Here is a 16,567-nt window from a genome sequence, read left to right as displayed (position 1 = left end):
TCTCCTCCAACCATCCTCCCCTCTTCCTCCCTTCTTCCATCCCTCCTCCATCCATCCTCTTCTCTTCTCCTCCAACCATCCTCTTCTCTTCTCCTCCAACCATCCTCCCCTCTTCCTCCCTTCTTCCATCCCTCCTCCATCCTCTTCTCTTCTCCTCCCCATCCTCCTCTCTTCTCCTCCTCATCCTCTGCTCTTCTCCTCTCCTCCCCCTACTTTCACCTGTCCTTCACCTAGATGATTGACCTCTGTCTCTCCTGCTCTCCGCTGCATTCCTAATATCACTGGCTCACCTCTCTGTTGCTCTCCCCCAGCCAATGCACACCTGCTGCCTTCTGTGTCACCGTGAGTTTAAGGACTGGGGGGCGAGCTCTGCCAACGGTCTGCCTGGGGGCCACGGGGCGAAGCTAGCTGACGCTGTCCCAGCCCTGTCCCAGGCCCTGCTCCGAGAGGTGCCGGGCCGGAAGCTGTCCGACACCGTGCCTTCGCTGAGCCAGTCTCTACTGGGAGAGGTGCCGCTCTGGATCTGCCAGAGCTGCCGAAAGAGCGTCGAGGAGGAGGAGAGACGGAGCGCACAGGAAACGCCTGCACCGGTAAGAGGGGGATGGAGAGGAGGAGGTAGGGAGGAGGAGGAGGTAGAGGAGGAGGTAGGGGAGAGGCGGACTGCCCAGGAGATGCCTGCACTGGTAAGAGGGGGAGGGAGAGGCGGAGGTAGGGAGGAGGAGGTAGGGGAGAGGCAGACAGTCCAGGAGATGCCCGCACTGGTAAGAGGGTGGAGGAAAGTAGGGGGGTGGAAGAGGTAGTAGGGGAGTGAGAGGAGAGGATAGAAGGTAGGTGAGGAGGAGAGACGGAGTGCCCAGGAGACACCTGCACCGGTAAGAGGGGGAGGGAGAGGAGGAGGAGGAGAGACTGAGTGCCCAAGAGACGCCTGCACTGCTGAATATGACAAGACCATGCATGCACCTCAAACTAGCCAACCATTAGCACTATTTTCAGTTACATGAAAACCCGTGTTACAGCTTACTAGCTCTGGGCTGTTTTCTCAAGGTCTAAAAAAAATAAAAAAAATAAACAAAAAGAAGGGGGGGGGTATGTCTGGTCACGTCATCCACCAAGAAGCTGAAAGGCACAGGATTTGGTGATGATGAAACCTGCGCCATTCTCTAACTGTGGATGGATACAGTCAGTACTGCTATCCTGTGGCTGTTTGTGGCGTTACAGTGCTCCATTCTGCATGGCTAAATAAATACCACATAGTAAGAATCCTGTTTCTTCGGAAGCTGTTTGTTCTCTGTCAGACTTGGCCTTCTCCCTTCACAAGCAGAGGCACCGAGGTAGTCTTATTCATGTGGATTCTTGAGGAAAAATATACTTGCTGTCTTAGAGGTGTTTTTACATAAACATATTTACATATTTAAATTAAATGCACAAGTGCTGAACCCCGTAGCGCATTAAAAAAACATCTGTCCTCGGGTTGCAACTCTCACTACCGAGTTCCAAACTGCCTCTGGAAGCAACGTCAGCACGAGAAACTGTTCGTCGGGAGCTTCATGAAATGGGTTTCCATGGCCGAGCAGCCACACACAAGCGTCAGATCACCATGCGCAATGCCAAGCGTCAGCTGGAGTGGTGTAAAGCTCGCCGCACTCTGGAGCAGTTGAAACGGGTTCTCTGGAGTGAAGAATCACTCTTCACCAATTGGGGGAAGGCCCTTTCCTGTTTCAGCATGACAATGGCCCCCGTGCACAAAGCGAGGTCCATACAGAAATGGTTTGTCGAGATCGGTGTGTAAGAACTTGATTGGCCTGCACAGAGCCCTGACCTCAACCCCATCGAAAAGCTTTGGGATGAATTGGAACGCCGACTGCGAGCCAGGCCTAATCACCCAACATCAGTGCCCGACCTCACTAATGCTCGTGGCTGAATGGTAGCAAGTCCCCGCAGCAATGTTCCAACATCTAGTGGAAAGCCTTCCCAGAAGAGTGGAGGCTGTTATAGCAGCAATGTTCCAACATCTAGTGGAAAGCCTTCCCAGAAGAGTGGAGGTTGTTATAGCAGCAATGTTCCAACATCTAGTGGAAAGCCTTCCCAGAAGAGTGGAGGCTGTTATAGCAGCAAAGAGGGGGGGGACCAACTCCATATTAATGCCCATGATTTTGTAATGAGATGTTAAACGAGCAGGTGTCCACATACTTTTGGTCATGTAGTGTAACTAGTCTTGTAAGAGCCAGACAGACCCATGAGGTTGGAGTAGAGCTGGGATAATAAACCTACAATGATCGACACCGACCAATCACTTATCACAGGCATTTTGCTGATCTCTTTCATTACGATAAGTAGCTCTATACTAGACAAATGTCAAATTTTGACATTTAAATAAGTTTGATAATACGTGTGATTGTTCATGGGACAAATTAATGGCTTCAACCATTAAACTAGTAGTAGTGGTTTAAAGGAGAATTAAAACAATGGTGGAGCACATTATTCACGTTAAAGGGCGGAGCACATTATTCATGTTAAAGGGTGGAGCACATTATTCATGTTAAAGGGTGGAGCACATTATTCATGTTAAAGGGTGGAGCACATTATTCATGTTAAAGGGTGGAGCACATTATTCATGTTAAAGGGTGGAGCACATTATTCATGTTAAAGGGTGGAGCACATTATTCATGTTAAAGGGTGGAGCACATTATTCATGTTAAATGGTGGAGCACATTATTCATGTTGGAGCACATTATTCATGTTAAACAGTGGAGCACATTATTCATGTTGGAGCACATTATTCATGTTGGAGCACATTATTCATGTTGGAGCACATTATTCATGTTAAAGGGTGGAGCACATTATTCATGTTAAAGGGTGGAGCACATTATTCATGTTAAATGGCGGAGCACATTATTCATGTTAAATGGCGGAGCACATTATTCATGTTTAAACGGTGGTGCACATTATTCATGTTGGAGCACATTATTCATGTTGGAGCACATTATTCATGTTAAACGGTGGAGCACATTATTCATGTTAAACGGTGGAGCACATTATTCATGTTAAACGGTGGAGCACATTATTCATGTTAAACGGTGGAGCACATTATTCATGTTAAATGGTGGAGCACATTATTCATGTTGGAGCACATTATTCATGTTAAAGGGTGGAGCACATTATTCATGTTAAACGGTGGAGCACATTATTCATGTTAAACGGTGGAGCACATTATTCATGTTGGAGCACATTATTCATGTTAAACGGTGGAGCACATTATTCATTTTGGAGCACATTATTCATGTTAAACGGTGGAGCACATTATCCATGTTAAACGGTGGAGCACATTATTCATGTTAAACGGTGGAGCACAATATTCATGTTAAACGGTGGAGCACATTATTCATGTTAAAGGGTGGAGCACATTATTCATGTTAAACGGTGGAGCACATTATCCATGTTAAACGGTGGAGCACATTATCCATGTTAAACGGTGGAGCACACTATTCATGTTAAACGGTGGAGCACATTATTCATGTTAAACGGTGGAGCACATTATTCATGTTGGAGCACATTATTCATGTTAAAGGGTGGAGCACATTATTCATGTTAAACAGTGGAGCACATTATTCATGTTAAACAGTGGAGCACATTATTCATGTTAAATGGTGGAGCACATTATTCATGTTAAAGGGTGGAGCACATTATTCATGTTGGAGCACATTATTCATGTTGGAGCACATTATTCATGTTGGAGCACATTATTCATGTTGGAGCACATTATTCATGTTAAACGGTGGAGCACATTATTCATGTTAAACGGTGGAGCACATTATTCATGTTAAACGGTGGAGCACATTATTCATGTTAAACGGTGGAGCACATCGTTCATGTTGGAGCACATTATCCATGTTAAACGGTGGAGCACATTATTCATGTTAAATGGTGGAGCACATTATTCATGTTAAACGGTGGAGCATATTATTCATGTTAAACGGTGGAGCACATTATTCATGTTAAACGGTGGAGCACATCGTTCATGTTGGAGCACATTATCCATGTTAAACGGTGGAGCACATTATTCATGTTAAACGGTGGAGCACATTATTAATGTTGGAGCACATTATTCATGTTAAAGGGTGGAGCACATTATTCATGTTAAACGGTGGAGCACATTATTCATGTTGGAGCACATTATCCATGTTAAACGGTGGAGCACATTATCCATGTTAAACGGTGGAGCACATTATTCATGTTAAAGGGTGGAGCACATTATTCATGTTAAAGGGTGGAGCACATTATTCATGTTAAAGGGTGGAGCACATTATTCATGTTAAAGGGTGGAGCACATTATTCATGTTAAAGGGTGGAGCACATTATTCATGTTAGAGGGTGGAGCACATTATTCATGTTGGAGCACATTATTCATGTTGGAGCACATTATTCATGTTAAAGGGTGGAGCACATTATTCATGTTGGAGCACATTATTCATGTTAAAGGGTGGAGCACATTATTCATGTTAAAGGGTGGAGCACATTATTCATGTTGGAGCACATTATTCATGTTATAAACGTATCGTTCTTTTCATTGTTCATTCAGGCAATTTATCACTATGGATTTTTGTCTAGGCAGGAGTCCATCTCCTGTTTCTGTACAGTGAACCAGAATGGCCCATAGGGCAGGAGTCCATCTCCTGTTTCTGTACAGTGAACCAGAACGGCCCATAAAGCAGGAGTCCATCTCCTGTTTCTGTAGAGTGAACCAGAACGGCCCATAGGGCAGGAGTCCATCTCCTGTTTCTGTACAGTGAACCAGAACGGCCCATAGGGCAGGAGACCATCTCCTGTTTCTGTACAGTGAACCAGAACGGCCCATAAGGCAGGAGTCCATCTCCTGTTTCTGTAGAGTGAACCAGAACGGCCCATAGGGCAGGAGTTCATCTCCTGTTTCTGTAGAGTGAACCAGAACGGCCCGTAGGGCAGGACTCCATCTCCTGTTTCTGTACAGTGAACCAGAAAGGCCCGTAGGGCAGGAGTCCATCTCCTGTTTCTGTACAGTGAACCAGAACGGCCCGTAGGGCAGGACTCCATCTCCTGTTTCTGTACAGTGAACCAGAACGGCCCATAGGGCAGGAGTCCATCTCCTGTTTCTGTACAGAGAACCAGAACGGCCCATAGGGCAGGAGTCCATCTCCTGTTTCTGTAGAGTGAACCAGAACGGCCCATAGGGCAGGAGTCCATCTCCTGTTTCTGTAGAGTGAACCAGAACGGCCCATAGGGCAGGAGTCCATCTCCTGTTTCTGTACACCAGAACGGCCCATAGGGCAGGAGTCCATCTCCTGTTTCTGTACACCAGAACGGCCCATAGGGCAGGAGTCCATCTCCTGTTTCTGTAGAGTGAACCAGAACGGCCCGTAGGGCAGGAGTCCATCTACTGTTTCTGTACAGTGAACCAGAACGGCCCGTAGGGCAGGACTCCATCTCCTGTTTCTGTAGTGTGAGGCAGCTTGATGTACATTTATATTTTAGTCATTTAGCAGACGCTCTTATCCAGAGCGACTTACATCTTTAACCTTTTTTTATTTTTATTTAACTAGTCAGTTAAGAACAAACTCTTATTTTCAATGACGGCCTACCCGGGGAACAGTGGGTTACCTGCCTTGTTCAGGGGCAGAACGACAGATTTGTACCTTGTCAGCTCGGGGATTTGAACTTGCAACCTTTCGGTTACTAGCCCAACGCTCTAACCACTAGGCTACCCTGCCGATGTACAAGTACATCCCTAGCCTAGACGGGATGCTAGTCTATTGTATGGCCAAGGCAAGGTCATGTAAATGACCAGGACAAATGGTACCTAGTTTTAGCTTCCACCCTCCTGGTGAGGTCAGGAGAAACTCAGGGCCCCGCCTCTCACCCTGAACTAATGTCTTCTCTCCTGTCCCTATTTAAATGCAACACACATCCAGGAGACTGCTCAAGTGCTTCTTCAACTCCTCTATCCTCTTACTCAGGTCTTTGCTGTAAAACACAATGTGTTCTGGTAATACTAGACTCCCATTAGTTCCTGCCAAGGCAGCAGCTACTCTTCCTGGGGTTTATTATGGATCCCCATTAGTTCCTGCCAAGGCAGCAGCTACTCTTCCTGAGGTTTATTATGGATCCCCATTAGTTCCTGCCAAGGCAGCAGCTTCTCTTCCTGGGGTTTATTATGGATTCCCATTAGTTCCTGCCAAGGCAGCAGCTACTCTTCCTGAGGTTTATTATGGATCTCCATTAGTTCCTGCCGAGGCAGCAGCTACTCTTCCTGGGGTTTATTATGGATCCCCATTAGTTCCTGCCGAGGCAGCAGCTACTCTTCCTGGGGTTTATTATGGATCCCCATTAGTTCCTGCCAAGGCAGTAGCTTCTCTTCCTGGGGTTTATTATGGATCCCCATTAGTTCCTGTCAAGGCAGCAGCTTCTCTTCCTGGGGTTTATTATGGATTCCCATTAGTTCCTGCCAAGGCAGCGGCTACTCTTCCTGGGGTTTATTATGGATCCCCATTAGTTCCTGCCAAGGCAGCAGCTACTCTTCCTGGGGTTTATTATGGATCCCCATTAGTTCCTGCCAAGGCAGCAGCTACTCTTCCTGGGGTTTATTATGGATCCCCATTAGTTCCTGCCAAGGCAGCAGCTACTCTTCCTGGGGTTTATTATGGATCCCCATTAGTTCCTGCCAAGGCAGCAGCTACTCTTCCTGGGGTTTATTATGGATCCCCATTAGTTCCTGCCAAGGCAGCAGCTTCTCTTCCTGGGGTTTATTATGGATCCCCATTAGTTCCTTTTAAGGCAGCAGCTACTCTTCCTGGGGTTTATTATGGATCCCCATTAGTTCCTGCCAAGGCAGTAGCTACTCTTCCTGGGGTTTATTATGGATCCCCATTAGTTCCTGCCAAGGCAGTAGCTACTCTTCCTGGGGTTTATTATGGATCCCCAGTAGTTCCTGCCAAGGCAGCAGCTACTCTTCCTGGGGTTTATTATGGATCCCCATTAGTTCCTGCCAAGGAAGCAGCTTCTCTTCCTGGGGTTTATTATGGATCCCCATTAGTTCCTGCCAAGGCAGCAGCTACTCTTCCTGGGGTTTATTATGGATCCCCATTAGTTCCTGCCAAGGCAGCAGCTACTCTTCCTGGGGTTTATTATGGATCCCCATTAGTTCCTGCCAAGGCAGCAGCTTCTCTTCCTGGGGTTTATTATGGATCCCCATTAGTTCCTGCCAAGGCAGCAGCTACTCTTCCTGAGGTTTATTATGGATCCCCATTAGTTCCTGCCAAGGCAGCAGCTTCTCTTCCTGGGGTTTATTATGGATCCCCATTAGTTCCTGCCAAGGCAGCAGCTACTCTTCCTGGGGTTTATTATGGATCCCCATTAGTTCCTGCCAAGGCAGCAGCTACTCTTCCTGGGTTTTATTATGGATCCCCATTAGTTCCTGCCAAGGCAGTAGCTTCTCTTCCTGGGGTTTATTATGGATCCCCATTAATTCCTGCCAAGGCAGCAGCTATTCTTCCTGGGGTTTATTATGGATCCCCATTAGTTCCTGCCAAGGCAGCAGCTATTCTTCCTGGGGTTTATTATGGATCCCCATTAGTTCCTGCCAAGGCAGCAGCTAATCTTCCTGGGGTTTATTATGGATCCCCATTAGTTCCTGCCAAGGCAGCAGCTACTCTTCCTGGGGTTTATTATGGATCACCATTAGTTCCTGCCAAGGCAGAAGCTACTCTTCCTGGGGTTTATTATGAATCCCCATTAGTTCCTGCCAAGGCAGCAGCTACTCTTCCTGGGGTTTATTATGGATCCCCATTAGTTCCTGCCAAGGCAGCAGCTACTCTTCCTGGGGTTTATTATGGATCCCCATTAGTTCCTGCCAAGGCAGCAGCTTCTCTTCCTGGGGTTTATTATGGATCCCCATTAGTTCCTGCCAAGGCAGCAGCTACTCTTCCTGGGGTTTATTATGGATCCCCATTAGTTCCTGCCAAGGCAGCAGCTACTCTTCCTGGGGTTTATTATGGATCCCCATTAGTTCCTGCCAAGGCAGCAGCTACTCTTCCTGAGGTTTATTATGGATCCCCATTAGTTCCTGCCAAGGCAGCAGCTACTCTTCCTGGGGTTTATTATGGATCCCCATTAGTTCCTGTCAAGGCAGCAGCTACTCTTCCTGAGGTTTATTATGGATCCCCATTAGTTCCTGTCAAGGCAGCAGCTTCTCTTCCTGGGGTTTATTATGGATCCCCATTAGTTCCTGCCAAGGCAGCAGCTACTCTTCCTGGGGTTTATTATGGATCCCCATTAGTTCCTGCCAAGGCAGCAGCTACTCTTCCTGGGGTTTATTATGGATCCCCATTAGTTCCTGCCAAGGCAGCAGCTACTCTTCCTGGGGTTTATTATGGATCCCCATTAGTTCCTGCCAAGGCAGCAGCTACTCTTCCTGGCGTTTATTATGGATCCCCATTAGTTCCTGCCAAGGCAGCAGCTACTCTTCCTGGGGTTTATTATGGATCCATGTAGTACTTGGTTCCTCCCATAGTCTGTTCTGGACTTGGGGACTGTGAAGAGACCTCTGGTGGCATGTCTTGTGGGGTGTCTGAGCTGTGTGCTAGTATTTTAAACAGACCTCTGGTGGCATGTCATGTGGGGTGTCTGAGCTGTGTGCTAGTATTTTAAACAGACAGCTCGGTACCTTCAGCTTGTCAACATCTCTTACTTAATAAACAAGTAGTGATGAAGTCAATCTCTCTTCCACTTTGAGCCATGAGAGATTTAGATGCATATCATTAATGTTAGCTCTCTGTGTACATCCAAGGGTCCAGCCACGCTGCCCTGTTCTGAGACAATTGTAGTTTCCCGAGGTCCCTCTTTGTAGCACCTGACCACACGACTGAACAGTATGTGTGGTCAGGTGACAAAACCAGGGTCTGTAGGACCTGCCTTGTTGATAGTGTTGTTAAGAAGGTAGATACTAGGGCCTGTAGGACCTGCCTTGTTGATAGTGTTGTTAAGAAGGTAGATACTAGGGCCTGTAGGACCTGCCTTGTTTATAGTGTTGTTAAGAAGGTAGAAACTAGGGCCTGTAGGACCTGCCTTGTTGATAGTGTTGTTAAGAAGGTAGAAACTAGGGCCTGTAGGACCTGCCTTGTTGATAGTGTTGTTAAGAAGGTAGAAACTAGGGCCTGTTGGACCTGCCTTGTTGATAGTGTTGTTAATTAAGAAGGTAGAAACTAGGGCCTGTAGGACCTGCCTTGTTGATAGTGTTGTTAAGAAGGTAGAAACTAGGGCCTGTAGGACCTGCCTTGTTGATAGTGTTGTTAAGAAGGTAGAAACTATGCCTGTAGGACCTGCCTTGTTGATAGTGTTGTTAAGAAGGTAGAAACTAGGGCCTGTAGGACCTGCCTTGTTGATAGTGTTGTTAAGAAGGTAGAAACTAGGGCCTGTAGGACCTGCCTTGTTGATAGTGTTGTTAATTAAGAAGGTAGAAACTAGGGCCTGTAGGACCTGCCTTGTTGATAGTGTTGTTAAGAAGGTAGAAACTAGGGCCTGTAGGACCTGCCTTGTTGATAGTGTTGTTAAGAAGGTAGAAACTATGCCTGTAGGACCTGCCTTGTTGATAGTGCTGTTAAGAAGGTAGAAACTAGGGCCTGTAGGACCTGCCTTGTTGATAGTGTTGTTAAGAAGGTAGAAACTAGGGCCTGTAGGACCTGCCTTGTTGATAGTGTTGTTAAGAAGGTAGAAACTAGGGCCTGTAGGACCTGCCTTGTTGATAGTGCTGTTAAGAAGGTAGAAACTAGGGCCTGTAGGACCTGCCTTGTTGATAGTGTTGTTAAGAAGGTAGAAACTAGGGCCTGTAGGACCTGCCTTGTTGATAGTGTTGTTAAGAAGGTAGAAACTATGCCTGTAGGACCTGCCTTGTTGATAGTGTTGTTAAGAAGGTAGAAACTAGGGCCTGTAGGACCTGCCTTGTTGATAGTGTTGTTAAGAAGGTAGAAACTAGGGCCTGTAGGACCTGCCTTGTTGATAGTGTTGTTAAGAAGGTAGAAACTAGGGCCTGTAGGACCTGCCTTGTTGATAGTGTTGTTAAGAAGGTAGAAACTAGGGCCTGTTGGACCTGCCTTGTTGATAGTGTTGTTAATTAAGAAGGTAGAAACTAGGGCTTGTAGGACCTGCCTTGTTGATAGTGTTGTTAAGAAGGTAGAAACTAGGGCCTGTAGGACCTGCCTTGTTGATAGTGTTGTTAAGAAGGTAGAAACTATGCCTGTAGGACCTGCCTTGTTGATAGTGTTGTTAAGAAGGTAGAAACTAGGGCCTGTAGGACCTGCCTTGTTGATAGTGTTGTTAAGAAGGTAGAAACTAGGGCCTGTAGGACCTGCCTTGTTGATAGTGTTGTTAAGAAGGTAGAAACTATGCCTGTAGGACCTGCCTTGTTGATAGTGTTGTTAAGAAGGTAGAAACTAGGGCCTGTAGGACCTGCCTTGTTGATAGTGTTGTTAAGAAGGTAGAAACTAGGGCCTGTAGGACCTGCCTTGTTGATAGTGCTGTTAAGAAGGTAGAGCAGCGCTTTATTATGGACAGATTTCTCCCCATCTTAGCTACTACTGAATCAATATGTTTTGACCATGACAGTTTACAATCCAGGGTTACTCCAAGCAGTTTAGTCACCTCAACTTGCTCAATTTCCACATTATTTATTACAAGGTTTAGTTGAGGTTTAGTGAATGATTTGACACTCTGTAGACACTATAGATAGACACTCTGTAGTAGCTGACGTGTATAGTGTTGAGTCATCCGCATACATAGACACTCTGTAGTAGCTGACGTGTATAGTGTTGAGTCATCCACATACATAGACACTCTGTAGTAGCTGACGTGTATAGTGTTGAGTCATCCGCATACATAGACACACTGGCTTCACTCAAAGTCAGTGGCATGTCATTAGTAAAGATGGAAAAAGTAAGGGGACTAGACAGCTGCCCTGGGGAATTCCTGATTCTACCTGGCCTAGTGGTTAGAGTGTAGAGGTGGCAGGTAGTCTAGTGGTTAGAGTGTAGAGGCGGCAGGTAGTCTAGTGGTTAGAGTGTAGAGGTGGCAGGTAGCCTAGAGGTTAGAGTGTAGAGGTGGCAGGTAGCCTAGTGGTTAGAGTGTAGAGGCGGCAGGTAGCCTAGTGGTTAGAGTGTAGAGGCGGCAGGTAGCCTAGTGGTTAGAGTGTAGAGGCGGCAGGTAGCCTAGTGGTTAGAGTGTAGAGGCGGCAGGTAGCCTAGTGGTTAGAGTGTAGAGGCGGCAGGTAGCCTAGTGGTTAGAGTGTAGAGGCGGCAGGTAGCCTAGTGGTTAGAGTGTAGAGGCGGCAGGTAGCCTAGTGGTTAGAGTGTAGAGGCGGCAGGTAGCCTAGTGGTTAGAGTGTAGAGGTGGCAGGTAGCCTAGTGGTTAGAGCGTAGAGGCGGCAGGTAGCCTAGTGGTTAGAGCGTAGAGGCGGCAGGTAGCCTAGTGGTTAGAGCGTAGAGGCGGCAGGTAGCCTAGTGGTTAGAGTGTAGAGGTGCCAGGTAGCCTAGTGGTTAGAGTGTAGAGGTGGCAGGTAGCCTAGTGGTTAGAGTGTAGAGGTGGCAGGTAGCCTAGTGGTTAGAGTGTAGAGGTGGCAGGTAGCCTAGTGGTTAGAGTGTAGAGGTGGCAGGTAGCCTAGTGGTTAGAGTGTAGAGGTGGCAGGTAGCCTAGTGGTTAGAGTGTAGAGGTGGCAGGTAGCCTAGTGGTTAGAGTGTAGAGGTGGCAGGTAGCCTAGTGGTTAGAGCATTGGGCCAGTAACTAAAAGGTTGCTGGATTGAATCCCGAGCTGACAAGGTAAAAATCTGTCGTTTTGCCCCTGAACAAGGCAGTTAACCCCACTGTTCCCCTGAACAAGGCAGTTAAACCCACTGTTCCCCTGAACAAGGTAGTTAACCCACTGTTCCCCTGAACAAGGCAGTTAACCCACTGTTCCCCTGAACAAGGCAGTTAACCCACTGTTCCCCTGAACAAGGCAGTTAACCCACTGTTCCCCTGAACAAGGCAGTTAACCCACTGTTCCCCTGAACAAGGCAGTTAACCCACTGTTCCCCTGAACAAGGCAGTTAACCCACTGTTCCCCTGAACAAGGCAGTTAACCCACTGTTCCCCTGAACAAGGCAGTTAACCCACTGTTCCCCCGGACAAGGCAGTAAACCCACTGTTCCCCCGAACAAGGCAGTTAACCCACTGTTCCCCTGAACAAGGCAGTTAACCCACTGTTCCCCTGAACAAGGCAGTTAACCCACTGTTCCCCTGAACAAGGCAGTTAACCCCACTGTTCCCCTGAACAAGGCAGTTAACCCACTGTTCCCCAGTAGGACGTCATTATAAATAAGAATTTGTTCTTAACTGACTTTCCTAGTTTAAATAAAGGTTAAAGAACACCCTCTGCTAACTCTTCATCCACATTATAGCAGGCAGCCTAGTGGTTAGAGCCACAACACAATATAGCAGGGGGTGTAAAGCCACAACACATTATAGCAGGGGATGTAAAGCCACAACACATTATAGCAGGGGGTGTAAAGCCACAACACCTTATAGCAGGGGGTGTAAAGCCACAACACCTTATAGCAGGGGGTGTAAAGCCACAACACAATATAGCAGGGGGTGTAAAGCCACAACACCTTATAGCAGGGGGTGTAAAGCCACAACACCTTATAGCAGGGGGTGTAAAGCCACAACACAATATAGCAGGGGGTGTAAAGCCACAACACATTATAGCAGGGGGTGTAAAGCCACAACACATTATAGCAGGGGGTGTAAAGCCACAACACATTATAGCAGGGGGTGTAAAGCCACGACACACGTTTTTCCAGCAGCAGACTACGATCGATAATGTCAAAAGCCGTACTGAAGTCTAACAAAACACCTCCCACAATCTTTTTTATCATCAATTTCTCTCAGCCAATCAGTCATTTGTGTAAGTGCTGTGCTTGTTGAGTTCCCTATTAGCGTGCTGAAAGTCTGTTGTCAATTTGTTTACTGTGAAATAGCATTGTATCTGGGCAAACACCATTTTTTCCAGAAGTTTACTAAGGGTTGGTAACAGGCTGATTGGTCGGCTATTTGAGCCAGTAAAGGGGGCTTTACTATTCTTAGGTAGCGGAATGACTTTAGCTTCCCTCCAGGCCTGAGGGCACACACTTTCTAGTAGGCTTAGACTGAAGATATGGCAAATAGCAGTGGTAATATCGTCCGCTATTATCCTCAGTCATTTTCCATCCAAGTTGTCAGAGTCCGGTGGCTTGTCATTGTCGATAGACAACAATAATTGTTTCACCTCTTCCACACTCACTTTACTGAAATTCAAAATTACAATTCTTGTCTTTCATAATTTGTTCAGACATACTTGGATGTGTAGTGTCAGTGTTTGTTGCTGGCATGTCATGTCTACGTTTGCTAATCTTGCTAATAAAAAAAAAATCATTAAAGTATTTGACAATATCAGTGGGTTTTGTGACGAACGAGCCATCTGATTCAATGAATGATGGAGCTGAGTTTGCCGTTGAGCAGTGTTTTGACCAGACCTGTAGGCCTCCTGGTTAAAATTAGTGCAGTGTTTTGATCAGGCCTCCTGGTTAAAATTAGTGCAGTGTTTTGACCAGGCCTACAGGCCTCCTGGTTAAAAGTAGTGCAGTGTTTTGACCAGGTCTACAGGCCTCCTGGTTAAAAGTAGTGCAGTGTTTTGACCAGCCCTAAAGGCCTCCTGGTTGAAAGTAGTGCAGTGTTTTGACCAGCCCTGTAGGCCTCCTGGTTAAAAGTAGTGCAGTATTTTGACCAGGCCGCCTGGTTAAAAGTAGTGCAGTGTTTTGACCAGCCCTGTAGGCCTCCTGGTTAAAAGTAGTGCAGTGTTTTGACTAGCCCTACAGGCCTCCTGGTTAAAAGTAGGGCAGTGTTTTGACCAGCCCTACAGGCCTCCTGGTTAAAAGTGGTGCAGTGTTTTGACCAGGCCTCCTGGTTAAAAGTAGTGCAGTGTTTTGACCAGCCCTGTAGGCCTCCTGGTTGAAAGTAGTGCAGTGTTTTGACCAGGCCTCCTGGTTAAAAGTAGTGCAGTGTTTTGACCAGCCCTGTAGGCCTCCTGGTTAAAAGTAGTGCAGTGTTTTTTACCAGTGCTCCTGGTTAAAAGTAGTGCAGTGTTTTGACCAGCCCTGTAGGCCTCCTGGTTGAAAGTAGTGGTGTTTTGACCAGCCCTGTAGGCCTCCTGGTTGAAAGTAGTGCAGTGTTTTGACCAGGCCTCCTGGTTAAAAGTAGAGCAGTGTTTTGACCAGCCCTACAGGCCTCCTGGTTGAAAGTAGTGCAGTGTTTTGACCAGCCCTGTAGGCCTCCTGGTTGAAAGTAGTGCAGTGTTTTGACCAGCCCTGTAGGCCTCCTGGTTGAAAGTAGTGCAGTGTTTTGACCAGGCCTCCTGGTTAAAAGTGGTGCAGTGTTTTGACCAGGCCTCCTGGTTAAAAGTAGAGCAGTGTTTTGACCAGCCCTACAGGCCTCCTGGTTAAAAGTGGTGCAGTGTTTTGACCAGCCCTACAGGCCTCCTGGTTAAAAGTAGAGCAGTGTTTTGACCAGGCCTCCTGGTTAAAAGCAGTGCAGTGTTTTGACCAGGCCTCCTGGTTAAAAGTAGTGCAGTGTTTTGACCAGCCCCGTAGGCCTCCTGGTTAAAAGTAGTCCAGTGTTTTGACCAGGCCTCCTGGTTAAAAGTAGTGCAGTGTTTTGACCAGCCCTGTAGGCCTCCTGGTTGAAAGTAGTGCAGTGTTTTGACCAGCCCTACAGGCCTCCTGGTTGAAAGTAGTGTTGTGTTTTGACCAGCCCTGTAGGCCTCCTGGTTAAAAGTAGTGCAGTGTTTTGACCAGCCCTACAGGCTTCCTGGTTTAAAGTAGTGCAGTGTTTTGACCAGGCCTCCTGGTTAAAAGTAGTGCAGTGTTTTGACCAGCCCTACAGGCCTCCTGGTTGAAAGTAGTGCAGTGTTTTGACCAGCCCAGTAGGCCTCCTGGTTGAAAGTAGTGCAGTGTTTTGACCAGGCCTCCTGGTTAAAAGTGGTGCAGTGTTTTGACCAGGCCTCCTGGTTAAAAGTAGAGCAGTGTTTTGACCAGCCCTACAGGCCTCCTGGTTAAAAGTGGTGCAGTGTTTTGACCAGCCCTACAGGCCTCCTGGTTAAAAGTAGAGCAGTGTTTTGACCAGGCCTCCTGGTTAAAAGGGGTGCAGTGTTTTGACCAGGCCTCCTGGTTAAAAGTAGTGCAGTGTTTTGACCAGACCTACAGGCCTCCTGGTTAAAAGTAGTGCAGTGTTTTGACCAGGCCTCCTGGTTAAAAGTAGTCCAGTGTTTTGACCAGCCCTGTAGGCCTCCTGGTTAAAAGTAGTGCAGTGTTTTGACCAGCCCTGTAGGCTTCCTGGTTGAAAGTAGTGCAGTGTTTTGACCAGCCCTGTAGGCCTCCTGGTTGAAAGTAGTGCAGTGTTTTGACCAGGCCTCCTGGTTAAAAGTAGTGCAGTGTTTTGACCAGGCCTCCTGGTTAAAAGTAGTGCAGTGTTTTGACCAGGCCTCCTGGTTAAAAGCAGTGCAGTGTTTTGACCAGGCCTCCTGGTTAAAAGCAGTGCAGTGTTTTGACCAGCCCCGTAGGCCTCCTGGTTAAAAGTAGTCCAGTGTTTTGACCAGGCCTCCTGGTTAAAAGCAGTGCAGTGTTTTGACCAGGCCTCCTGGTTAAAAGCAGTGCAGTGTTTTGACCAGGCCTCCTGGTTAAAAGCAGTGCAGTGTTTTGACCAGGCCTCCTGGTTAAAAGCAGTGCAGTGTTTTGACCAGGCCTCCTGGTTAAAAGCAGTGCAGTGTTTTGACCAGGCCTCCTGGTTAAAAGTAGTGCAGTGTTTTGACCAGCCCCGTAGGCCTCCTGGTTAAAAGTAGTCCAGTGTTTTGACCAGGCCTCCTGGTTAAAAGTAGTGCAGTGTTTTGACCAGGCCTCCTGGTTAAAAGTAGTGCAGTGTTTTGACCAGGCCTCCTGGTTAAAAGTAGTGCAGTGTTTTGACCAGGCCTCCTGGTTAAAAGTAGTGCAGTGTTTTGACCAGGCCTCCTGGTTAGAAGTAGTGCAGTGTTTTGACCAGGCCTCCTGGTTAAAAGTAGTGCAGTGTTTTGACCAGCCCTGTAGGCCTCCTGGTTAAAAGTAGTGCAGTGTTTTGACCAGCCCTGTAGGCCTCCTGGTTGAAAGTAGTGCAGTGTTTTGACCAGCCCTACAGGCCTCCTGGTTGAAAGTAGTGCAGTATTTTGACCAGCCCTGTAGGCCTCCTGGTTAAAAGTAGTGCAGTGTTTTGACCAGGCCTCCTGGTTAGAAGTAGTGCAGTGTTTTGACCAGGCCTCCTGGTTAAAAGTAGTGCAGTGTTTTGACCAGCCCTGTAGGCCTCCTGGTTAAAAGTAGTGCAGTGTTTTGACCAGCCCTGTAGGCCTCCTGGTTAAAAGTAGTGCAGTGTTTTGACCAGCCCTACAGGCTTCCTGGTTTAAAGTAGTGCAGTGTTTTGACCAGGCCTCCTGGTTAAAAGTAGTGCA

General features: G+C 47.2%; 1 protein-coding gene across 2 annotated transcripts in view; it reads left to right on the top strand.

Annotated features, from left to right (window-relative positions):
- LOC129827299 (protein FAM193B-like) overlaps positions 1 to 16,567 on the top strand; it is a 67,131-nt gene that overhangs the window by 1,504 nt on the left and 49,060 nt on the right. For both annotated transcript variants that reach the window (XM_055888021.1, XM_055888022.1), the window contains exon 2: positions 312 to 590. In XM_055888021.1, the coding sequence (XP_055743996.1) occupies positions 312 to 590 (279 nt within the window). The remainder of the gene's footprint in view (positions 1 to 311; positions 591 to 16,567) is intronic.

Source organism: Salvelinus fontinalis, chromosome 29 (assembly GCF_029448725.1).
Source record: "Salvelinus fontinalis isolate EN_2023a chromosome 29, ASM2944872v1, whole genome shotgun sequence".
NCBI lineage: Eukaryota > Metazoa > Chordata > Actinopteri > Salmoniformes > Salmonidae > Salvelinus > Salvelinus fontinalis.
Note: the sequence above shows the minus strand (reverse complement) of the source record. Positions and strands in the feature narration are given on the sequence as shown.